This window comes from Sinohyriopsis cumingii, chromosome 12 (genome assembly GCF_028554795.1).
Source record: "Sinohyriopsis cumingii isolate HCF-2022 chromosome 12, ASM2855479v2, whole genome shotgun sequence".
Taxonomy (NCBI): Eukaryota; Metazoa; Mollusca; class Bivalvia; order Unionida; family Unionidae; genus Sinohyriopsis; species Sinohyriopsis cumingii.
The window spans coordinates 121,832,003-121,859,670 of NC_142972.1; the positions used below are offsets into that span (position 1 = coordinate 121,832,003).

General features: G+C 35.6%; 1 protein-coding gene across 1 annotated transcript; it reads left to right on the forward strand.

The window, feature by feature from the left end:
• LOC149787364 (cytochrome c1, heme protein, mitochondrial-like) lies at positions 1-27,029 on the forward strand. Its single transcript, XM_089977940.1, has 8 exons — positions 1-114; positions 3,534-3,575; positions 4,464-4,612; positions 9,607-9,733; positions 13,503-13,673; positions 15,183-15,330; positions 23,807-23,907; positions 26,199-27,029. The coding sequence occupies exons 1-8, from the start codon at positions 43-45 to the stop codon at positions 26,298-26,300; spliced, it is 912 nt and encodes a 303-aa protein (XP_089834066.1). The 5' UTR covers positions 1-42; the 3' UTR covers positions 26,301-27,029.
• The last annotated feature ends 639 nt before the right edge of the window (positions 27,030-27,668 follow it).

Genomic DNA, 27,668 nt, shown 5'->3' on the forward strand with positions numbered 1-27,668 from the left:
GTTAATTTGTCGCAGCCCTTGGGGATATGGTAAGCAGCAGACATGGCGACTTTAGTCGGTAGGGCAAGTAAGCAGGCTCTTTTAAGAGCACATTCAAGCATAATCCATCAGAAGGTATGTTTGCATCACTAGTGAAGCTCTTCATTTTTGTTCCTTGTTGCCTATTCTATTCAGATTATCGTAAGTTAAATGTTAAAAACCTTTGTTGTGGTATGCCGCATGAAGGACGTCCTTCACAGTCAGTAGCGTAATACTAAGAGACGACAGTATAGTAGATAACGGAGAGTAACAGAGCCTCCCAGTCTTAGTATATTGCAATTCATTTGTCTCATTATAGCAGTTTTAAAAAGTTAATGTTATGGGTGTTTGTGTATAATGTAAACCAAGTAAGTTATAATTTGTTCTTGTTTTGCAGAGTGTTGCTTTCTTGAATAGATGAAGTAAAAGTTGCAATTGTTTTGTATTCTTTGCATAAAATTTGTTTTTATAACAAGTAAATAATATGAAACAAATGTATCTATTTATTCGTCAAACTTAATATGGAATTTAGTCAGCATTATAAAAAGTTAATAAAAGAGCCATTGACATTATGTCAGTTTCACATCAGATAAAGGTTTTGTTCAGTTTAAATGAAAGGAATCTTTGCAGTGTATTTACCAAAAAGAAACTTGTCAATAAATTACAATACTGAGCACTGTTTAAAACTAGTATCCTTTTACATTGAAACAAGCACGAAAATAGAATTTAATGATTTGGATCATTAAAAGTAAACTAGTCGAAAAGTCATTAAGCATTTCACATTAGAGCACTCAAGTCCTTGCATATCTTGGCAAACAAATCTCTGGCGCAGGGTTCTTTTTATAGGTATAAAAACTGAATAATCATTCGACCTTTCATCCCACAAACTTGTTAGTCATAATGAAAATCTGAAGAGTCAAAATTGAAATCTCACTGATCATAAGGTTTTAACCCAGCAGTATATAGCTGGGATTGTTCATTATCTGTGGACACATACTGACATTTAAGTTTTTTTTCTTCATGTTGATTAAATGGGAAACATTTTAAAATTATTTTTTATAAGACAAAGATAAAAATACTATTCTAATTTTCCATGTTTGTATGTATGATTGTGTATACACCTAAGCCTCAATAACTTGTGCACAACAGGATCAAAACATAGATCACATGATAAGTGAGCAGGGTTTTCAATAGATTTCGAAACTAAACAGTCATTTGACCCTTGACTCCAAAATCTCAAGAGCCAAATCTGAAATCTTGAGTCAATTCTTTTGAACAGTCATGCCCCAGCAGCTGAGATTCTTTGTTATTGGTGGATACAATTGATGCTTAAGATTTCTTGTCTCATGCTGAATAATGAGAAATGCTTGTACTGTATTTTATAAGAAACATACAATCTGATTTTTTTGAAAGTGTTTCTCTTTCTAAATATGCATTACTGTGTATTTTGTATATGAACCAGACAGTAGATTATTTTATACTCCATTATATTTTCAACTTCTCAACATATTCTATTATGATCTGCTCAAATCATTTTATATGCAAATATATAGCCACACATCTAGGAAGATTTTATATTATTTAAATATCAGTGATGTATATCACAGAGTTGTCAATTAACTTTTCCACTCATTCTTAAATTTTCTAACAAATTTCAGAAATAGAAAATTTACTTCTTTGCACCATTGTGGTGTTAAAATTCAGATGTTTGCACTGAGTTCATTTTTTTACTGAATGATCCATTAATTAAAATGCTTGGTGTTTTAAATGTTTTTGCCGATTGAAGCAAATTAATCGGCAATAAAACACAATCCCATGCTGAAAACTGGTTTTGTGAGAAGCCATATTTTCCTGTTTTGTCTAACTGATTATAATTTAAAGCTTAATGAAACAAACGTTGATATTTGATCACAATTGAATCCAACTGGTGGACTAGTGGTTAGAGTGTCCACCTTGGATGAGGGAGGTCGTGTGTTCAACCCCCAGCTGAGTCATACCAAAGACTTACAAAAATGGTACTGACAGCTGCCTCACCTGGCGCTCAGCATTAAGAGGTTAGTGTTAGGACTGGTCGGCCTGGTGTCAGGATAATGTGACTGGGTGGGACATCATGCTACATGTCTGCAGCATGATGCCCCTGTTCTAGACATCACTTTAAACTGCCACACTGCAGAATCATAGCGATATGACTGAAAAAAAAACTGTTAAAAAATCAAAATCACACACACACACAAATGAATCCAGAGAAGTCATAAATGATTCATAAGTTTTAAACATTCGACCAAATGAAGCAAATTAATTGCCAAACAGATTATTCAAGTTGGTCCATTCCTTGAAAATTGGCTTCATGAGCCACCATATGCTCCAGTTCTGACCAATAGATTATAATTTGATGTCTAAACATACCAGTTCTGATATGTGGTCAAAAGGCAGACCAATCATGTCATAATTGTTACCTCTCCTTTAAATGTAATCTCAAAAGAATTCAACCTAATTCAGTTGTAACTGTACTGCTCCGGTGGCCTAGTGGTTAGAGCGTCCACCTCGGAAGCAGGAGGTCATGGGTTTGATCCCTGGCTGAGTCATACCAAAGACTTACAAAAATGGTACTAACAGCTGCCTCGCTTGGTGCTCAGCATTAAGAGGTTAGTGTTAGGACTGGTCGGCCTGGTGTCAGGATAATGTGACTGGGTGGGACATGATGCCCTAGTGCTAGACATCACTATAAGCTGCCACATTGCAGACATCGTATCGATATGACTGAAAAATTGTTAAAGCTACGTTTTTAAAAAAAATGATGTTTTTCACATTTGAATACAAGATTGCATGTTGCATTTATAATTATAATAAGATTGAATTACACGTTAAAACTAAAATATGACTTCACTTTAACAAAATTGGGGCCAATTTTGGGAGAATTTTCTAGTTTAAAAAATGGGATCCAGACCAGACCCTATATTTCAGGTGGGTTTGTGAGTTATTGACGGAGTGGTTTATTTGGTATTATTTTGATTCTATGGTCTTAAACTAAGTATTAGAAAAGAGTGAAGAGCAACAAGTAAAATTCAACAAATAATTTATTTCCATTGAATACAGAATTGAGAAATATGAAAAGAACTTGCGGTACTGTGAAATAAGTTCCAAATAATCCTTGAATTTCTAACAATAGTCCTAATGATTAAAGATCTGAATAAGGGGTCCCCAAATGGCCAAGTGGTCTAAAACGCTCACCGTTACAGATCACTGCCATCTCACCTCTGTGTGGGTTTGAGTCTCGGATTATACCAATGTGGGCATGTGAGAAAGCATGCCAGTAGCTTCTCGTGGGTTGGTGGTTCATTCCGGGGTTTTCCTGGGTTCTTCCTCCTCCATTTATACTGGCCACCATGTATCTTGTGCTGAAAAATGATGTAACAAGTAAACCCTGCTTCTGTGACAGTTCTTGGCTTCACTAGTTTACATACTAATTACCAAGAAAACAAAAATGATGTCTGTTTATATATTCTACTCCACAGGCAAACCTGTCTTTTAGGAACTTGTCTAAAGGGAAGAAATGGGTAAGTTGTATTTTTCATTACTAATTTTTTTTTTTTAAATTAAAGGTTAATATCTACTGTAATGTCAGGGATGATGAGTAAATTTTTTAAACTACAATCTAGACCCGGGTGTCAAATTTATTTGTTATGGCAGACCAGATTTTATATGATTGTACTTCATTCGGGCCATCTTTATCATGAGCTAAGATAGGCATACAAATTTGACACTAACAAGAGACCTGCTCTGCAGGCAGGACTAATGAGTCTGGCAGGCCATATGATGGACACTCCTGATCTAGATTCTTTTACAGCATAATCGTTAAAGTTTGTCAATTTTCCCCACATATTTTAGGTGTTGCATGTGTATTTTAGGTATTCTTAGTGTAGTGCAGTATTGTGACAATGTAAGACAGATAGGATATATGAGATGAATGACAGTTGTACGACAAATAGGATATATGAGATGAATGACACGTGTAAGACATATAGGATATATGAGATGAATGACACTTGCAAGACATATAGGATATATGAGATGAATGACACGTGTAAGACATAGGATATATGAGATGGATGACAGTTGTAAGACAGATAGGATATATGAGATGAATGACACGTGTAAGACATATAGGATATATGAGATGAATGACAGTTGTAAGACAGATAGGATATATGAGATGAATGACAGTTGTAAGACATATAGGATATATGAGATGAATGACAGTTGTAAGACAGATAGGATATATGAAATGAATGACAGTTGTAATATAAAAGCAAACCATTCTCTTTTTTATGATTCATCTGATCTTGAAAATTATTGTTCAGAACAATAAATACAAGTCGTGAAAAAAGACAAAAAAACAACTATTCAGAACATTCTATAATGTCGTTATTTCCTTGCTACTCTAGGCCATTGCTGCCATAGGTACATTAACAGCAGGAGGAGTGGGGCTTGCTGTTGCCCTGAACACTGCAGTATTAGCTTCTGATCTAACACTTCATCCACCCACATATCCGTGGGATCATGCAGGGATGCTGAGCACTCTGGATCGGGCTAGGTAAGACGTGACATAATGTCAGCTCACCTTAAATGTGATGAGTAAGAGATGAGCCATTTTTTCTGGTGTACTGTTTATATACTCGCTGATGAGACAAGTCCAACTGCAGACTACACAGACCCAGATCTGCATAATGTATAGGCATTTCTGGGTCTGTGCACTTTGTAAGGAATAATCAGTAGAACAAACATAGGCCCTGATCTGCAGGAGCATTATGCTACAACAGATCAGGATGTTGTTGGCTGAATGACGATGGTGTTACAACTGTGGATGGAATAATGCAATGGCAAGCAAGGAACAATGAACTTAACAAAATTGAATATAATCATATCAAGACAAAGGACTAAGGGCATTTTTGACAAGAAACTGCAAAAAGGTTAATGGTGATGGAGGAAGGTCTATAACTGAAGGATTTAGGTCCAAAACCTTCTATTGACAAATTTGTTAAAGTTTGTTTAAGAAAAAAGTGAATGTAGGATGATGTGTTGCTTAAAGATGACATGAAAAAAGTGAATGAATATGGTCATTTGTTTCTTATTCCAGTGAAAATTGATGGATTTAAAATAGAATTAAGCTAATTAAATAAATTACAATTGAAAGAAAGTGTAATCTCTTCCATGATCCCTTCTAGCTGCAAACAAATTAAAGAATAGCAAGGTAGCAGCATTGAGAATTGTTGTATCATCACAATCCCCATTATCATCGTTATCAACTGCCTTCAGTTCTCATTCATTAATTATTATTCTAATCATTTTACAGTGAATGATCATTAGCATTCTGGTGGCATATTAAATTCCAATGACTCAGTAATACACTTCTAATGTGTGGGAAAAATAAATATCATTAATACAACCATAAGATTTGGTGCTGGAACTGCAACTTTTTTCAAAAAAGTGGTCATTTACTGCAACTTTCAAAATCCTGTGGAGAACCCCAGAGAATTTTTTTTGTTGTGTGGCCCAATTGGAAGCAGATGACAGGGTGTGTCTAGGTCCATTACAAATAAAATTAATCATTTTATCAATGTTTTATACTTCATTTTTATGCTGTGATGAAGAAAAGATGGCTTCTGCTGTGGAAACTGTCCTATTTTCAAGGTTATCATTTAATACACTATCTCGTTTTTTCAACAGCTGTGGTTAAGTAGAATAAGAAAAAGGTACAATAATGTTCAACATTTTAGTATTTCATCAGTTTAAATCAGCTGATATGTAAAAACAAGTTTGAAATGATGATTTTGAATAGAATTTTTAACTTTCTACACTTGCTTCTCTTTCTTCTATCAAGCTTGCTTTCAAACTTGCAGCTATGGGGTTCACGCCTGATAAAGCCTATTTCACACTCCACTTGGGCTGATAATTCCATATATACTCACTTATAAGTCAAGTCAGAATGCACACAACAAAGATCAGGGTCTATGCTGTTTGTTCATCTTATTACTTCTAACAAACTGCACAGACCCAGATCTGCCAGTGCAGTATACAGTTGGACTCTTATAAGTGAGTATATGTGGTAAGAAGAATCTTCACCAACTCTAACATACCTAAAACTTTGGATTTTCTTGCTGCAGTACACTTAATATCTATTGAGATGGAAAATCTGTGATCTTTTAAAGTATGTTTCATGAGCTTCCACTTGGTTGAAGTGATCTATCAATTATTCTTTGGGGTGACCTATCGTTTACCTCCAACAGGCAGTACATCTATAAAATAATTGTACATGCCTCTGATCTCATCATTTCCATACTTCCTCAGAGACAGTAAATCATACAGCCACTTTTAAAACTTGAAAATTTGAAATGGAGGGATTGTCCAAATAATCAAATCTTTCAGTGAGTTATGTAATTGTACACATCACAAGTTTATGAAGATCACTGCTGATATTTTCTGTGGAGAAAGATCTCGATAATTCAGCTGAATTGCAATTAGCATCAGAGTGTATCTTGGTTTTCCTGTTGAAACTAGTATTAAAAGAGCTCATACTTAGTCCATCATTCTTAGTACAGATCAAATAATGTTTCTTTGAGATCCACCATAATACCAGACAAGAGTTAACTGTACCGTTAAAACTTTATAGACAACTTCATAGTGGGGGTCAAGAAGTCATGCATTGCTTGCAGAATCCTAATGGACTTCTGTCTGGAGAAGTCTTGCATTACATGCAGGAATTGCACAAACCTAACAGACTTTATTATCTGGAGAAGTTTCTCTGCCACCGCAGCTTAGAAAGTATTTCTATGCTGCTCAGGTGAGGAGTTGTAGAAATAGGATAGGGTACAGCTCTAAATTTTGATGAAATTGATCTAACTGACAATGTTATAATTTTTTGCCACTGCCATATTTAAAGTTTCACATATTTTCCTTAGTTGTCTTCTCTGGGGCAGACAAGTGTAATGTAAACAAACCTTTTCAACTCTGCATGATAACAACTTTTTCACCAAATTGTAAATACCAGGCTTCAGCTTGTGCTTAACTTAGTGAATTGGTATGATTCAAGGCATTTTCCTTTGAATTGGTATGATTCAAGGCATTTATTTTACTTTGAATGTGGGTAGCCACTCCTGATCAAGAGCCAATCATTCCTGAAGCATATCAGAGCTACAACTCTTTGAATGAGGCTCACTGATGGTGTGTCAGTTTTTCTAAGGAAAGGTTTACCTTTTCTAGCTTGGAGAATACCATGAGTATTTGCATGTTTAAATCCTGTAAATTGGCGAGTGTAGTGATTGGTACATTACCGTTGAAATATCTTAGAAAAGTTTCTTCCTCAGCAGCTGTTATGTTGGTAGAAGAATCAGTTCAAACATATGCCTTGCCATGTTTAGCTATTCTGTTAAATGACAGCATTTTCTGTTTAATGTATTCTCATACATGCCAAACATTACACTTTTGGCATAGTCATTATGCTTTTTTTTTCCTCACTAAATTACATCTTCCGCGTAACTGTATTCGGATTATGCATTTTCAGTATATCTCCCTCCAAAAAAAAGATAATTTGTTTTCTCATTTTATTAACATCCCATTAATCCCACAGACCATATTCTAGAAAAGACCGCGTCTATGTAATTGCGATATAAGAGTACGCCTGTCCGAAGACTTGCATGCACTTTCCTAACAGTATTATGTTCTATTTATAGCAGTTGCCCTATCTCCACGAAATATGCTGGTTTCTATTTATAGCAGCTGTATGGCTTAGGAGAGAAATGACTGGTTTTCTAACTTTTAATCTTTGCTCATAGATTCTTTGTTCTAATTCATATATGGTACTGAACCAGTCTGTAGCTATTGGCGCTAAATGTCAAGTCAGATTTATTCTAGTCGATTTATGTGTTTAAGCAAAAATATTTTTCAAATAATTTCACATGGATTTGGAAAAGACGAATAACTGATTCAGAGATGAATTACACAATACAGCGTTCCATTCCAGGACAGCTTCACGCCCCTTGCAGCCTATGTGGAAAGGATTTTAATATTGGTCATGGTGGTAAAACAAAGAAACCATGAATTAGCTCATTTTACTAACTCCAATACTAAGGTAACTTCTTTTTTACAGCACAACTTGATTGTGGACATGAATTTTATAAATGCAGAGGTGTTAAGTACCGAGTTCTTAATAGAACACAGGCTACCTCTAGCGGTAGAATACTACATTGGTCCTTTGTCCAAACGGATGTTTCCCAATTCCAAAATTGCAGAAAATATGCATGTGCAAGAACAAAATCATCTAATATTGTTAGGTGTTTAGCAGAAGACACTTCACTTAAAATTGCAGAAGCCATACAAATTGGGCCGTTTAGTATTGCAACAGATAGGAGTAGTGATTATGACAAAAAGTTGTACCCAGTGGAACACCGATTCACTCACCACTGAAAATTGTGACCAGTATTGGCACCACAGGTTGAAAATCGTGTTATAATGACTTCTGATAAATGGATGGTCATATGAACTTGAGGTTTTTCATTAACATACTTCTTATAATGTTTGTTTGGATGGTTATATCAACATGGGGTTTTCACTAAAAGACTTTTTGCATCTAGTTGGTTCTAAAGAAAATGTTGCCAATATGACATCCAATATCACTGCCACAGCTGCCATCTTGAAAATCTTGTTCTTGCCACTCATCCTGAACGCAAGGTTTTACCAGCACGGGATTTCACTGGAAGATGTGGTGTCTAGTTGATCTTTAATAAAAAATTGTTCCAAGCTGTTATCCAATATATCTGCCATGGCCACCATATTGAAAATCTTATCACTCCTAGATGGAGTGTCATATCAACATTAGGTTTTTTTTGTCTGGTAGATACTAAATGAAAATGGTTACAGTCTTTCATCTATTGTGGCCATCATGGCAACCATCTTGAAAATCTTGTGATTGCTACTCCTAATAAACAGAAAAGCATATCAACATCGGGGTTTTAGTAGAAGACTTATAACGATAGATTCCTGTCCTGAATGAAAATTGTGCCAATTTAAACTTGGGGTATGGATGCCACAGTTAGCATATTGAAAATCCTGTCAGTAATTCTCCTGAATTAAAAAATTAAATGAGACATATCATATCACCATGGGTTTTTTTTTATCAAAAGTCTTTTGATGGTTTCTTGCTTTTCCTAAATAAAATGGTGCTGATAGGGTGGCCACAATGGCTGCCAAGTTGAAGATCAAGAATATTAGAAATGGTTTTAATATGCAGCAAATAAAATGAAGAAATGGTAATATCTTGAATTCCTGGAAATTCTTTTTGGACAGTAGATGGTATGAATATGGTCAGACCTGACTCATGTACCAGATGACAGGACTTGATGTTTAATTGCCATTTTTTACCCTTAGTGACCCATTTAGTTTGTTTTACCTGTGCTGGTTTGCCAACTTTGTGCTGGTTTTTTTTTTTATTGTCTTTTCTTTGCAGTGTTCCTTTTGGAGAACATGGTATTTAAGCATGTGTTTCTAGCTGTTCACAAACTTGATTATGTGTACATTTCTGTCTGTTTTCAGTGTACGTCGTGGGTACCAGGTGTACAAGCAAGTATGTGCTGCATGTCACAGCCTGGAATACATGTATTACAGAAATCTGGTGGGTGAGATCATGGAAGAGGATGAAGCAAAAGCAGAGGCAGCTGAGGTAAACATTGACTAGAATTAATGATCAGTTTTGTGACAGTAGGATTTCTCATTTACAGTACACACATCATACTTTACAGAAAATCCACATTCCCACAGGGGATCTTAATCTTTTCACATTATTTCCGTCACAGACCGGATGCATCATTCATACCGATCCTTAAAAATTGGAATGGATGGGCCCCGAGTGGTCTAAAGCGCTGTCCGTTACGGATCACTGCCATCTCACCTCTGTCTGCGTGGGTTCGAGTCTCGATTCTGCCAACGTGGGTATGTGAGAAAGCTGGCCAGTAGCTTCTCATGGGTCGGTGGTTCTTTCCCAGGGTTTTCCGGGTTCTTCCTCCACCATTAATACTGGCCACCATGCATAGCCTATCGTGTGCTGAAAAATGGTGTTAAACCCAACAACAACAACAAATTGGAAATATGTTTACGTTTTATTAAACATTAGTAAGGCCAGAAAAAGTGCTAAATTTTGTCAAATAAGGAAGTTCATTAAAAAGTCCATTTCTAATTTTTTTCATTGGTAATATCTGCTTTATTGTGATAGTTAATAAGGTTTTTTTGTTTATCAAACGATAAATGAAGAACTCTAAGGAAACAGGAAACAGAAGTCAGTATACCAATTGGCACATCTTGAGAGAATCTGTGGACTATTTCAGTATGGTGGTACAGAATCTGCCAAGTTGTGGCAGTGTTTGGTCCTTACATACAAGACATTTTTTCTTACAAAGACCTTAGACAATATTTTCATAAAATGGTATGAATCATGGGTATATTGTTTGTGGTTTGTCCACACTGGCTTGTACTCAGTGGATAAAGTTTTATTGCCCTAATTAGGAAGTCGCAGAAGTATAGTTATGTAATAACGGATTTCCACTACATTGCATGAAACCTACCTGTTGGCTCATCCACAGTGCACATTTTAAGTTGTACATGCAATTTAATATTCAGAGACATGCTGACTAAAATGCATTTACATGTGTGTAATGCGAGAGATGAATGATAATTTTTCCAGCAAAGAGTGCTGAGACTATTTCGGTGCTTCACAAAATATACAAAGTTTAATTATAGTTATTTTAGAGAGGGAAGTGTTTTTTTAACAAACAAAAGAGTAAAGAAATCACACAGAAGTATTAGTGGGTTTACATTTCATAAAAATAAATGTGAGAGAAGTGCATTGACTTGTTTTTGTTTTTTTCATTCATCCAGTCACTTTTAAATTGTTTGCATAACATGTTCCTGCATAATGAAATATACTCGGCACTATCCAATATATAACTGTCTGCTAGTTCAGTGGGCAATTCGTTCCACATTGCAGGGTCCTGGTATGCAAAAGAACACTGTCCATATGACATTGTTTTCATAGTGGGAATAATGAGTATATGATTGTCAGAAGAGGAGCGTAAGTATCTTGATTGGGGTGTGCACGTGAGTGAGGTCGGATAGGTATGTTGGACTGGAGTCCTTCAGTGAAACTTGGCAGTAGTTCAGTCTTCAAAGTACTAATGAACACATGCTTTATTGTCATCAACTGAAAGATATTTGCAAATGAAGCTGATGAGTCTCAGCTCAGGATATGCAGCCTTGCATATGTTCATAACATGTTGGTGCAGTGTGAGAGTTCTGTCCAGAGTACCACCTAGGTTTTGTACTGACTGAATTTAGTGTTGGTGTTGCTCTTATTTATTGTTTGAGTTAAATGATGTGAATGAGAAAGTCTTTGTGTTGTGATCAGAATGGCTTCAGTTTTATCATCATTCATCTGCAGCTTGTTACATGTCATCCATGATTTCACATCAGAAATGCACCTCTCTACACCTTGGATGGTAGCATGAAGCTCAGTTGGGTGGCTAGATTTGTATTATTTGGGTGTCATCAGCGTACAGTTGGTGAGACACTGGATGATGTTCTATGACACTTGAGAGCGGCTGAGTGTATATAATGAAGAGTACAGACCCCTGTGGAACACAACAACCTAGATCAACTGGGCTGGAGTGTATTCCATTTGTGGACACTAAGACTTGAACCATGGTGATGCTGTATCATGAATGCCAAATACATGCTGGAGATGGTGAAGTAATAAATCATGGTCTGTTGTGTCAGATGCTGCAGACAAATCAAGGAGGGTGAGGACTGTATTCTTTCCGCTGTTCAAAGCAGAGAGAATGTCATTAACTACTTTCAGAAGAGTAGTTTCAGTACTGTGGTAAGGGCGATATGCAGATTGTACATTGCTGGAAAGGCTGTTTTAATTCAGATGAGGTAAGTTGGGATAGAACAACTTTTTCAATTTTTTTTTTATATGAACGAGAGATTAGAAACCAGGCGGTAGTTCTTTAAATCTGGGCGATAGTTCTGTTCTGACTATTATTGACTTGGAAGGAAAGTGCAGTAATTGGCGTAGTGGCTGACTTAAGAGTAAGAATGTCATTCCTCAGCTAGTGCCTGGTGATACATGCAGATTCATTTTTAAAAAGTGCAGGAGAGAAATTAACTTTTTTTCTTCATTGAAAGCACTTTCTTTATTCATGATTTGAATGGCCACTGATAGATTGCAACAATCCAAACAATGTACTCAGTTCCCTGCATTTAAAATTGTAATCTCTCATAAACAATGTTTAAACATTTAAGGGTAAAAAGTACAGAAAAACCTTTTTTCATATCTCATGGTTTTAATTGTAATATATTATGCAATCTGATGAAAATCCAATATGCCTCGGACTACTTTTCATTTCCAAATTTTTATGCTTAGTTGTTATATCTTGCATCTTCTTACTGATACTCTTTCATGCATATTCATCAAATGTTTTAAGAGTGTTGACTTTGAGGAGGGATCTTTACACCCTTCTTTGTATTTTGATAAATGAACTTGGCCTGAAGTTGATTTTAGGGAACAGAACCCTCACCTGTTGATTGTAATACACAAAGTACTAAAATGACGTATATATAAGCATATGTCACTGAACTACATGAAACTTTATCAGCAGACCGCTCAAGTGGTTAGAACATCCATCTTGGATGCAGGACATACCAGAGACTTATAAAAATAGTAATAACAGCTGCAATTCTAGGCACTTGGTGTTAAGAGGTTAGCGTTCTACTGATCGGTCTGGTGTCAGGACTACATTAAAAACCCAAATCACACATACTCACTTCAGCACACATATAACATGGCCACTCAGTTTTCCATGTACTGTGCTGTATGTATGCCACATCTAAGCAAATGCCACTGAGCTGCACTGTTCATTGGCACATGGGTTACTAGGTCTAACAGTTTTGGATGTACTATACTGTATGTAGACCACACAGATCCATAGGCCACTGACTGCATTCATGAATAATATTATCAGAAGTGGAACAGTCTGTCAGTTTTGTGTGTACTGTATTGTATGTAGTCCACATGTAATCATATTTCACTGATCAACATTTTTTAATAGTCTTCATCATATGTAGTCCACACATGAACATATGCCATGGAACTACATTTATGAAATGTCTTCCTGAGCACATTGGTAATGGAGGCTATCAGTTTTATGTTCTTTAGTGTATGTAGTCCACACATAAGCACATGTCACGTAACACATGTTTTCATCAGCACAGTGGTAACATGTTCAGTCAGCTTTTTGTGTAGTCCATGAACTAAACACATAAATAATAAAGGATGCATTTTTGATCTTTAATATTCTTTTGATTTGTCAGAGGTCAAAGTCACAGGTTTTGCATACATTAATTATTTTTTTTTTATTTGTGCCATTTTCATTTTGCAGGTCATAGTTGTGGATGGCCCAAATGATCAGGGACTAATGTTTGAAAGACCAGGCAAACTTTCAGACAAATTTCCCAAGCCATACCCAAATGATGAAGCAGCTCGAGCAGCAAACAACGGAGCCCTGCCACCTGATCTGACTTTCATTGTCAATGCCAGGCATGGAGGAGAGGTTAGTTTGTGACTGTTTACATCAATTTTATACTCTTAATGCAAAACTAAAATGAAGATACTTTTTTAACAGTTAAACTTAGGAAAGATCTAAAGTTATCTTTACAGATTTATTTAAACAGATGTTTATGTGCAAGTGCATAAATAATGCAGATTTTTTTTAAAATGAATTCATGCACTTAGCAGCAATGCACATGACCTCTTTCAGATTAGTTTCAAGTCATATACATAAAAGTTTACTTTGTGCAGTATGAAATTTTATTAACTAAAATACTTGTTACAACATAAGTCACACCACTAGTAGAGGTCTCGTAGTAATTGTCACAACATATGTCTTTGTTCAGGTTGGCAATTGTTTACACATCAGGTTACTTTGGCTTGACATAAATGGTTGATGAACTAAATTTGATGCGCACCTTGGGCCCTGGAACAAGCATTCTGTCATAGTTTTAACCTCACATTCATCAATAAAGTTTTACAAATGCATGTTTAAAATATGGGCTATCTAGAAAACCCAGAATGTTTGACACTCAACATGGTTCATCTTCAAATGATATTTAGTTCAGGAAATACTGGCCGATGATAGCAATAATGATGACAATGATTTATAAAGTTTTGAAGTATATAAAATTATTGGAGCTGGAAATACCAGTGAGTGATTTTGAACTCAAAATAATGTTTAATGCAAGTCTTATGTACATGCGGGATGAACTGAAACAGATGGCATGCTGGTCAGCCCCCTATTCAGCAGTGTTTTTTATATTAAATGCAGAGTACTAAGATTAATCAAATTACAGGCAATTAAAAGTAGTGTACAATTTTAATTTCTTTTCTCAAACAATTCATCCCTGAGGGATCTTGTGCTACATAACTATATAGCAAAAATATTCATTTGATCAAAATACCTCATTCTAGACAAGCAGACTATGACCGTGATGGACTTTAAACCCTAATAGGGCATTATCAGACAGATAAGAAATCTGGCATAGTAGTCTGCAAAGCTCTGATTCAAGAAAGTGAAACTTTGGCAGAGCTCATGTCATGGTTAGAGAAAATCTTTACTTGAATGGAGATACCCAAGAAACAACAAATATGAACTGGGGGAAATTGTAAATAAGAACCATAAAGAACTGTTTTTCAATTTTGTAAGCTGGTTAAGCTAGCTTTGCATCTGCCCATTCAGACAGCAGACTGGAAGGAGTTCTCAGTACAAAACAATTTTAATAAATGGAAAAGGAACAGTTTAACCTCAGAAACCATCAACAGACTAATGTTTAGAGAGAGATTATGTTAAGCGAAAATTGAACTTTGGTCACCATCACCCCTGTTTTTGAGATGGGTGGAGCTGTCCCATTTTCATAATCTCATGGCAGCATCTCTTTTGGTGCTTTGACCAGTGTGGCATCTACATAATTTCAGGTAAACACTATCATTACTCCATTTGTTTTCTGATTTGATTATATCCATATTTGAGCAGTTTTAAGAGATTACTTATTTTTATTTTTTGCAGAACTACTTATTTTCCATATTGACTGGTTACTGTGACCCACCAGCTGGTGTAGAGATTCGAGAAGGACTGCATTATAACCCATACTTCCCAGGTGGTTCCATTGCCATGGCACAGGCCTTATATAATGAGATCATTGAATATGAAGATGGTAAGGGATAGTAGTACTTAGGTGGTTCTATTGCCATGACACAGGCCTTATATAATGAGATCATTGAATATGAAGATGGTAAGGGATAGCAGTACTTGGGTGGTTCCATTGCCATGGCACAGGCCTTATATAATGAGATCATTGAATATGAAGATGGTAAGGGATAGTAGTACTTAGGTGGTTCTATTGCCATGTCACAGGCCTTATATAATGAGATCATTGAATATGAAGATGGTAAGGGATAGCAGTACTTAGGTGGTTCCATTGCCATGGCACAGGCCTTATATAATGAGATCATTGAATATGAAGATGGTAAGGGATAGCAGTACTTAGGTGGTTACATTGCCATGGCACAGACCTTATATAATGAGATCATTGAATATGAAGATGGTAAGGGATAGTAGTACTTAGGTGGTTCTATTGCCATGACACAGGCCTTATATAATGAGATCATTGAATATGAAGATGGTAAGGGATAGCAGTACTTGGGTGGTTCCATTGCCATGGCACAGGCCTTATATAATGAGATCATTGAATATGAAGATGGTAAGGGATAGTAGTACTTAGGTGGTTCTATTGCCATGTCACAGGCCTTATATAATGAGATCATTGAATATGAAGATGGTAAGGGATAGCAGTACTTAGGTGGTTCCATTGCCATGGCACAGGCCTTATATAATGAGATCATTGAATATGAAGATGGTAAGGGATAGCAGTACTTAGGTGGTTACATTGCCATGACACAGACCTTATATAATGAGATCATTGAATATGAAGATGGTAAGGGATAGCAGTACTTAGGTGGTTACATTGCCATGGCACAGACCTTATATAATGAGATCATTGAATATGAAGATGGTAAGGGATAGCAGTACTTAGGTGGTTACATTGACATGGCACACCATATATAATGAGATTGAATATGAAGATGGTAAGGGATAGCAGTACTTAGGTGGTTACATTGACATGGCATAGACCTTATATAATGAGATCATTGAATATGAAGATGGTATGGGATAGCAGTACTTAGGTGGTTCCATTGCCATGGCACAGGCTTTATATAATGAGATCATTGAATATGAAGATGGTAAGGGATAGCAGTACTTAGGTGGTTACATTGCCATGGCACAGACCTTATATAATGAGATCATTGAATATGAAGATGGTAAGGGATAGCAGTACTTAGGTGGTTACATTGCCATGGCACAGACCTTATATAATGAGATCATTGAATATGAAGATGGTAAGGGATAGCAGTACTTAGGTGGTTGCATTGACATGGCATAGACCTTATATAATGAGATCGTTGAATATGAAGATGGTATGGGATAGCAGTACTTAGATGGATACATTGCCATGGCACAGGCCTTGTATAATGAGATCATTGAATATGAAGATGGTAAGGGATAGCAGTACTTAGGTGGTTACATTGCCATGACACAGGCCTTATATAATGAGATCATTGAATATGAAGATGGTAAGGGATAGCAGTACTTAGGTGGTTACATTGCCATGGCACAGACCTTATATAATGAGATCATTGAATATGAAGATGGTAAGGGATAGCAGTACTTAGGTGGTTACATTGACATGGCACAGACCTTATATAATGAGATCATTGAATATGAAGATGGTATGGGATAGCAGTACTTAGGTGGTTACATTGCAGTACTTAGATGGATACATTGCCATGGCACATGCCTTGTATAATGAGATCATTGAATATGAAGATGGTAAGGGATAGCAGTACTTAAGTGGTTCAATTGCCATGGCACAGACCTTATATAATGAGATCATTGAATATGAAGATGGTAAGGGATAGCAGTACTTAGGTGGTTACATTGACATGGCATAGACCTTATATAATGAGATCGTTGAATATGAAGATGGAAAGAGATAGCAGTACTTCGGTGGTTACATTGACATGGCACAGACCCTATATAATGAGACTGAATATGAAGATGGTAAGGGATAGCAGTGCTTAGGTGGTTACATTGACATGGCATAGACCTTATATAATGAGATCATTGAATATGAAGATGGTATGGGATAGCAGTACTTAGATGGATACATTGCCATGGCACAGGCCTTGTATAATGAGATCATTGAATATGAAGATGGTATGGGATAGCAGTACAGTGCGACCCCGCTATAACACGCTAGTTAGGAGCCATAAAACCCGACCGCGTTATATACCAAACCGTATTATATGCAACCAAGTCAGTTAGCTGAAAAATATGTAACCCCCCTCCAAATAAAAATAAAAAAATTGGGGGGGGGGGATAATAAATGTGGGCGGTAAAATACGTGCTTTGTCGGCACAGTTACCATCTTGAATTGATGCATATTAAACGAGAAATACACCTGTAGTGAAAACGGAGAAGACATAATAGTTTACTTTATTTAAAGAACCATGAATTGGTACATATATGTGAATCCTGTTTATATATAAATGTCTAATGGTATGTTTTGCAGCCAATAAGGAAAAACAATCCAAGTTTGCGACATTGGCGAAGACCTACGTGATCCCAGAATAAACTTTTTATGCGTTTTTTATTCTTATTTTTAAGAAGAAGAAAAAATACTTTTTCATGTACGAGAAAAATACATATAAAATTTCAGGAGCCAAGCCACGATCGTCTTGTATTATTCATACGCGATCTCTTCCCCAAAATGAGAAGCAACTTTATACATTTTTTCATACTTTTTAAGAATTTTTTTTGTACACAAGAAAAATACATGTATATGACATTTCGGGAGCCAAGCCATGACCATGTTATATCTGAATTCACGTTATAACGGAGCGCGTTAGAGTGGGGTCACACTGTACTTAGATGGATACATTGCCATGGCACTGGCCTTATATAATGAGATTGTTGAATAAGAAGATGATAAGGAGCTAACTGTATTTAGGTCATAAAACTAAGCAACAGAAAGAAGCAAAACCAGTATGTTTTTTAAAACTTGACAGATAATTTAATCATCAAAGTTATAATTGAAAATTCGTGAGGAACTTACAGTATTATGAAGTGAATCCAAAATAATCCCGATAAATTTCTATTAAAGTCAAAATTTATGAAAAGTTCTGCATAAGTTTCAAAAGCGGAAATATTTTGGTCCTCCAAGAATTGTGTCATTGTCAAGATGGCATTGTCCAGAACTCCTTTGAATAATTTACAACAGTTTAGAATAATAAGGAGCATTGTCTGTTTCATTGAACAGTCAAAACAAATAGTTTTCCTCTCAAATAAGATCAAGTATAATGTAAATCATGTCTGCAGATTTACAACATGAGCACAAGAAATGAGGATGACTCCACTATAGGAATGAATCAAATTGCTCAGTTTTCTCCTTATATACACCCCTTCTATTATGACTATATTTTACAACATACCCCATGTGACAGATCATACTACTCAGTTTGTTTTGAAATTACCTAATTATGTGACTTAGCCCAACCAATGAGAAGTTACCGAATTCTTCTAGAACCATCTAGACCCTATCAGCCAATGAGAAATAAACCCAGAGTCATCATTAAGTCTTACTGTTAACATTATTATTAGTAATTGTCAGCACATTCTTAAGCATCTATTTATAAATCCTATGTGATTTTACACTATTGATATTCCTAATACACACCCCAGTCATGTAGGCAAAATGTAACTATTGATATTCCTAATACACACCCCAGTCATGTAGGCAAAATGTAATTAAAGATAATATGTACAATTTAGAGCCATGAATAAAAATTACACAAATTAGTTAAAATCAGGAGTTACAAAAAATATAGATATACACAAAACTTTACATAATGAGATTAACGAATATGAAGATGGTATGAGGCTAGCAGTACTTTTGCTTGTTACAATATCACAAGAAAAACTTTTGCCTTCAGTGGCAGAGACTTGTTTGAATTAATTTTAGTTTAATTTGATACAAGTCACTGCCATTACAAATATCAGATAAACAGGATTGGAAAATAAGGCAGGTCATAGGGCTCACTTGTACAATGTCATTGGTGTTAATTTTAAGGTTTCACATTAAGTTTCTTAGACACCTTTGTATGTAAAGTGATGTAAAATGATGGGCACAATTCACCACTGAAAAGAGTATATCAGTATAGTATATTTATGCTCCACACATTGCGTAAGTTGTTTAATGTATATCCCTTTTATTAATGCTTGTGAGTAGTCATGAAACTTGGTGGGTGTATTCATTTTGAAGGATACTACACACCACAATCAGTTTTTGCATTTAGACACTGCTGTGTGTATTTAAATTAGGGAACATAATTATCCCTTTAATCTACTTTCCTTCTCTAGTGATTATGCTAGGTTTTTGGATTATGCAGGTGATCAATAGCATTCAGCAGAATTCTTTTGTGAGAAACTATTATAATATTATAAAATTGTCTCGTCCATAGCAAAATCCCATTGGATCCATTGTTTTATGAAATTGAAATAATCGTTACGTTCATGTCGTGTCAAAACACAAATTCATGGACCTGCACTCTTTGTCAAGCCTGCCTTAGTAGAAGTTGAGCATAGTTTTTACTTTGGCATCTGTACATCTGTTCAGTCACACCCTAAATTAACCTCAATGTTAAACATTTTATACTATCCTTTTGTTTACATCTTTTTGTAGCTAGCTAACAGGAAAGAAAAGCAAAAAGCAAATGGGCACTGATCTTGTTTTCATTTTATGGAAACTGGTTGATTACATCAACACTTAATATCACTCTTTATTAGCAGTGATGTTTTGCATAAATGGAATTAGAAAATAAATTATGTAGCAGTGAATTTGGGGGATTTTAATTTCACTACATGACAGACTTTTTGGGTCAGAGTTTTTAATTTACAAGCTATGTAGTATGTTTTAGAGTTACCTCAGCTGTGGCTACTCATTCCAAGTATGAAAGAAAATATAAGGAATTATATTTCTAAAGTTATGAACTCAACTTAGTCTGAAGTGCATTGATCTAATTGGCTGAAATTGGAGTCAGACTTGAAATTGACCAATCAAATGGATTCAATTGTCCTAATAGAAATTATCATCATTTACCCACAACACTTGCATTGCATGCATTAGTGTGAATGATTTTACATTTTGTTAAGTTAATTATTTACATATATTTCTGAAACCGTTTGATATATGGTCATCAAAAATGACATAAATCACTATGAATCTAAAACAATTTATTCTGAGACATGTTTACTCGTCCCTTATTGCTTGGGGTCAAAGTTTTGGTCCTAAACGTTGGTGTTAACATTTTGGTTGAAGTTTTCATTTTGCTTTTATTTGCTAAACCTCTGGACGGATTTTCTTCATATTTGAGATCAATCATTAAGAAGCAAAGAAAGTTCATTCTGTGAGATGCTCATTCACCATTTTGGGTGAAGTTCACAGTCATAGGAAATTTGTGTTTTAGTTTTTGTTCAAGTTTCTTCATTTGCTTATATTTCCTGAATGGATTTTATTCATATTTGGGATGAGTCATGAAGCTAAGACAATTCATTTTTCAAGAAGCTAGCTTGCCCTCTTTTACCTTGGGACCAAGTCACAGTGATAGAATATTTGTCTTTAGGTTCTAGTTAAAATTCTAATTTCATTTGCTTATATTTGCCAGTCTCTGAGACAAGTTTTTTTATTGTGAATTCAGTGAAGAAACTTCCATATGTACTTTGTGAGAAAATCTTGTACCTTTTGAGGGAATATTGTGTATAGAACATCTGGCTTAACATCTAGCATGCATCAGTTATCGATTACTTTTGCATATTTTGCCTGCTTGTTGTCAGTTAACTGAACTGAAAACTGAAATTTTTTACACTGGTACCCAGTGCAAACTTGATACTAAGTATGCATAAGTAATCCATTTCAGTCAGACTTCCATTTCTCAAGAGCTATTTAAGGGTGCATATCAACTGGGAGATTGATGATTGCCAAAAGAATTGAAAGGTGATCGCATCATGGACCAAATTAAATTATGACCAATCAGCTTTTGTCTCACTATTAGCTCGAATGTGTGCATCATGTGAAAGCTGGTGTGAAATCCACAGATGTTCTTTAAGTTAACATTTTTCTTGTCAGGAGTAATTACATACTCATATGCTAGTGTTTTTGCTTTGGCAAGAGAGTATCAATAAAGCCAATCTGATTAAAATCAAATGCTGTCCTATCTGAAGATCAGATGACGACCACTTATGGGTCATGTTCTGGTGACCTTTGATTTAGCCAATGGAAATGCAGCTTTCAAAAATTTGAAAGTAAATCAAATCATTTGTTGCACATTCATGCTCTTCATCCACACTGCTCAGTCTCCAAATGCAAAAATATAAGACTTCTTCTGATTGACTGATAAAATTAGTGATTGTGGTAATGAGATAGGTTGCCAGAACTTGACCCCTAAGTGGTTGCTGTCAGATCTTCATGTATAATGTTGGAGATCTGATTTTAATCAGATTGCAATAAAGCTGCATAGCCTTGAAAATACTAGTGACCTGGGATGAATTTAACAATGTCACACCATCCCCACAAAATCACAAAGTGAAACTCACTGGCTTTTAACTTTTGACTGGTCTAACTCGTAAGGATGCATATAACTCATTGGAAAGGAAAATTCCTCCCTCTTAAAATGATGCCTAGATTACTGAGAAGTATCACTGTAAACATGAATAAATTTAAGACTAAAGACTATATGTGAAACAACAATTTCTCTGGTTAGTTAACAAACCTTGTTTCTCATTATATATTTAACTAAGGGGCCATATATTAAAAGTGTTATAAACCAGCTGTCTTCACTTCAGACAAAATGTTTACATGATGTTTGACCCATTTTAGTATAAAGCATTAGTTTTTCAAAGCTCTGCTGGTGATAGACCAGAATCACTTATAAGATGGTCTCTCATCCATCTATATGTTCATTAACACGAATTTGTTATCACTAGTCCATCTGAAATACCTGGGGGATTACCACAAATTTGTTATCGCTACTCCACCTGAAATACCTGGTGGACTACCACAAATTTGTTATCGCTACTCCACCTGAAATACCTGGGGGATTACCACGAAACGTAACATGCATTCATACCTGGACTGGTTGTTTCTGAATGAAAATGGTGCCTTTTGAACATCCACTATGGCAGCTACAGTGGTCATCCTGAAAATCTTGGTATCACTACTCATCCTGAATGGATGGTCATATCAGCATAGGGTTTTCACTAAAAGATTTCCTGTAATGTCTAGTAGATCTTAAGTGAAAAGTGCCCATCTTGTAAGTCTTATTACGATGACTCCTGAATGGAAAGTCATATTGACCACCAAAAGACTTTTTATGAGGTCTATTTGGTCCTAAAATGTTGTCCATCTTGAAGATCTTTTGGCTACTCCCACATGGATGGTATATCATCATGGGGTTTTCACTAAAAGACTTCTTATGATGTCTAGATGGTCCTAAATGAAAATGGGGCAGATCTGTATTCAATGTGGGCTGCCACGTCAGCTATATTGAATATCTTACTCTCACTACTCCTTCTGAAAGTTTGTAATATTGACATGGGTTGTCATCAGATTTTTTTATGTTGGTCCTATAAGAAAATGGTGCTGATCTGATGTCCAATATGGCCACCACAATGACCATCTTGAAACTCGTGATTGCTGTCCTCCTGAACAAGAATTAGTATTACCATGGGGTTTTCACCAGAAGACTTCTTATAATGTATAGTTGCTCCAAAATAAAAATGATGTCATTTATGATGTCAAATGCCACTAAAACACTTGTATGTTCATTAGCACTTTCAAGACGACTATTGTAACTAAATTCTGTCTGGTTCATCTCAATATCTACTTCAGAAACTAACAAAAGTTCAAAACACAGCTGCTTGGATCATACTTAGAGTACCATGATCAGAGCACACCTCCCGCTGCTCTGTACCCTACACTGACTATCCATTCAATCCAGAATCAAACACAAAATTTGTTCTCTGTGCTACGTTTCACTGACAGACTCAGTTTAACATACCTATCCGACCTCACCCATGTGTACACACCAGCAAGATACTTACACTCCTCTTCTGACAATCGTATACTCATTATTCCCACTATGAAAACAAAGTCATATGGACAAAGTTCTTTTGCATACCAGGGCCCAGCTGTGTGGAATGAATTGCCCACTGAACTTAGACACAAAGACACAGTGATCCCATTCAAGAGTGCTCTTAAAACTCATTTCGACTACAAGAACAAACTTAAAGACCTAATAATGTTCCCTACCTTAAATATTTTCAGCATGTTTTTTTGTTTCTTTTTAATTTCATGGTGTTTGTTTTTTGTAATAATATCATGTTTTTTGGTTATAGGTGTTGTCTAATGTTGTAAAGCGCTTAGAGCTTCTAAAGATTAGGTGCTATACAAAGTCCTCATTATTATTTATAGTAACAGTATGGTTGGGTCCTGATGTGTTTATTCTGTTTCATTTCAGGCACTCCAGCTACAACAAGTCAGTTAGCTAAGGATGTCTGTACCTTCCTTAGATGGGTTGCTGAACCTGAGCATGATACAAGAAAGAAAATGGGATTAAAGGTGAAGAAAAAATACTTCTTAATGAAACAGAAATTTTTTATCAAGTTCAATTTGTATTTCATATTGGCTTATATTTAATGAACATGAAGTAACTTTATTGTAGTCATTTTATTTCTGCAACAAAGATTGGAAAAAACAAAATTAATGTGATTGTTCTCAGTCATTGTTACCATGGATACTGAAGCGCTTTAATTCAGACAACAAACAATTTAGCCATCTTTCTGTGAACAATAAATATAAGCTCTATTGGTTATAGACAAGAAGAGTTATGGAACGATATATTGTCCTGTCAGCCATTTGCACAAGTTTGTTATCACAACTCATCGTTAACTACTTGGATATTGCCATGAAACTTAACACACACACACACACAATCATCCTTTGGTTTAGTTGGTACAAAATGAAAATGATGCTGCTCTAACATCCATTATGGCTGCCACAATGTTATCTCTATATGCCTACTGAATGGATAATGGATATGTCAGCATGTGGTTTTCACTAAAAGGTGTTTTCTAGTTGGTTCTTAATAAAAATGGTGCAGACCATGCCCTATATGGCCACCACAATGTCCAGCTTGAAAAATCTTGTTGTAGCTGCTTCTGAACAAAACATAATATTGCCATGTGGTTTTCACCAGAAACTTCTTAGTGTCTGGTTGACCCTAAATGAAAATGCTGCCAATTGGATATCCAATATGGCCACCACAAAGGACATCTTGAAAATGTTGTTATTGCTAATTCTCCAGGATGGAAAGAATATTACCATGGGATTTTCACCAGAAGACTTCTTATGATGTATAGTTGGTCCAAAATGAAATTGATGTCTATTTTGGCTAATTTCATTGCTTTCTCCCTTAATAATGTTTCTTATACATTGATTCTGCAATTATAAAAAACTCCTTGCTTTCAAAGCTGATATGTTGACACTTTTGGAGTTTCACTGGATTATGTTGAGTCCAGTCAAAATGTGTAAAGTTTAAACATTAATTCACTAATATACCTTCATGCATACCATTCCTTGCTCATAAAAAGAAGTTTAGTTTGCATGCTTTGAGCAGTCACTACTGATATACTGCATGTGACACAGTGAAACCACTGCTTGGTTAAGAAAACACATCACTGCTGACTGCAAAATTCAGCTGACTGCTAATTATATGACATTTATGTTGGAAATTTATGAGGGTGGGGTAAAATGGCTATTTTAACCAGGTGACTGCTGAACTTGTGTGACCGTTAGGACAGGTTTTACTGTAGTTATATCTGTCAATCTAGCATCAAATTATAATGATATAGGTGTAGAGGTTAACATATGGGGGGGGCACTATGGCCTCAATAGGAATTTAAGATTGAGGCTATAAAGATACAATTGAATAACATTGTATCAGATGACTACATAAAGTCTTTAAACACATTATGTACCAGAGGTGCATATTTAAACAACATGTAGGGCCATAAATCTGACCCCCCCCCCCCATCTCAGTAGCTTTGAAGTATTGGTCACTCCATTGGAGTAATCAGACTAGTACTAGTGAAGTCTGCCTGCCAGGTCTTTATACCCACTACACTGATCTCTTAGTATATGCTGTTCACCCACCAGTCTCTGTTGGAAGTCAAAAAGGTTGACCTCGTGTCCTTGGAGTGGCACTAATTTTTACTCAAAACACCCATTTACAAAAGGTACTCAAAACACCCATTTACAAAAGGTACTCAAAACACCCATTTACAAAAGGTACTCAAAACACCCATTTACAAAAGGTAGTTAACTGTTTTTCTCATTGTTTTATTGCATTGCAATCTTTTGTCAAATCCTTGAACAAATAACATGTGCATTCTTCAGTGGTTTACTTTATTGTTTGCTTGCTTATTACAGTTATAAAATCTGTCAAGTGTGCAGTCATTAATGATTAACTAATTAGTAAATAACTTGTTTCTAATATGTATTTATTGTTCATAAACAACAAGTGTTAGGAAACCATACATGATCAAAAGTAAGGTTCACAAAAAACTAGAAACTTTGGGCCAAACCCAACATTGTTGGATTGTATAATAAATATTTACTGTTTACTAATAAGTGAAAGAAAGCCATGGGCCAACAGTGGTGGTAATGATTTCATAATTAAATTTGTATGGACCGAGTCTGTAATTGGATGACTTTGTTATGGACCGACTTTGGAATGTGCTGAGCATGTTATGGGCAGAGATCTCCAGTCACTGGCTTTTAAGTATTAGGCTAGTTTCTGTGAGTTTCTAATATTAATCCTTTGCTTCATCTTAATCTTTTTATTTTTCCAGGCTTTGATGATTTTCTCTGTGCTGTTTGCTGCAGCCTACTACATGAAGAGATCTAAATGGTCTTCTCTTAAAACCCGAAAGATTGCCTTCAAGCCCCGATGATTTGTTCCATAATTAGACACTTCTGTACCTGAATACATTATTCACAGTGATAAAATTTCATTCAAAGCAACATATATTAAAACCTTAAGTGAAGGATACATAAGAAATGAACACTGGTACTAAAGCTAATCAATAGTATATATTTGTGCATGAAACGTGAAATTTAGTATTGTTAACACTTTGTACAAAATGTTTGGTGTAGATGTTAGACAAGCCATGCTCTTCATTTACATCAGAAAAATGTTCGAAGAATAATTTTGTTCTGAATATTTAATTTGAAAGAAGTGTTGAAAGTTTTCTTTGAAAATAATAATAAAATACAAAAATAATAGTGTTGAAAAATACAAGCTATACTTTTTTGTTTGGGCAACAAATCTTTCCGTATGCCAGCAAGATTCATCATTTTCTGAAAAGTTTTCAAAGTTTAGCTGCCTATATTATTTCACTAACTACAGTATTTTCTCATTCACATGTATTTTTAAATTTTGAAAAAGAACAATTTAATAATGTTGAAAACCATTTTTCTGGTGTTGATGAAGGGACCACAGTTACCTCATGTAATGACCTAATTAACTGCCCTTTTGAATTTTGTGAAGCACATGCTTGAAGTACAGACAGAAGAACAATGACAGGAATTGGATAGCTTTTATATTGTGCATATTGCAGCACTGTACATCTTTCTGCTAATTTATAGCAGTTTGACAAATTAAATTATGTTTGATTTTACAAGGAGTCAGTTTTGTTGATTGCCCCTGCTGAACCTCATTTAAAAAGAAATGAGAATTTTTTTAAAACCTTTTAGTTTAAGTTTGTCCTCTACTGGGATTCAAAACTGGAACCATGGATTATGGCTCCCATCACTTTGTCCATACACTCTCATAACTAAATTTGTAAGTAGTAGACATGCATGCTACGCAAGCCAGTAATTAACTAGCTTACAGTGTTATTTATAACTCCAGCGAAGAAATCAATGCATATAGAGGTGGTTTGTGTCTTTAATGCCATATTTAGAACATGATAGGCTTTACATGGTGGCCACTATATTTGATGGAGGAAGAATGTGAGGAAATCCCCCAGGAAGAACCACCAACCAACATGAAGCTACTGGCTAGCTTTTTCACAAGTTGGCCAAATGGAAACTCTAACCCAGACAGGAGTGGGATGTCATTGATCTTAGAAGCCGAATGCTTTACACATCTGGCCACCAGGAGCGTTTGGAGAGTAATATCAAATACACACCAAATAGTGGAAAGAGCAACCCTAGATCCATCAAGATGCATGATAATAGGAACCAAATTGTGTATGGAGAAAGAATATTATCATACAGATAGAGAATTTGAATTCATTCTGAACTGGACAAGGGTTTGA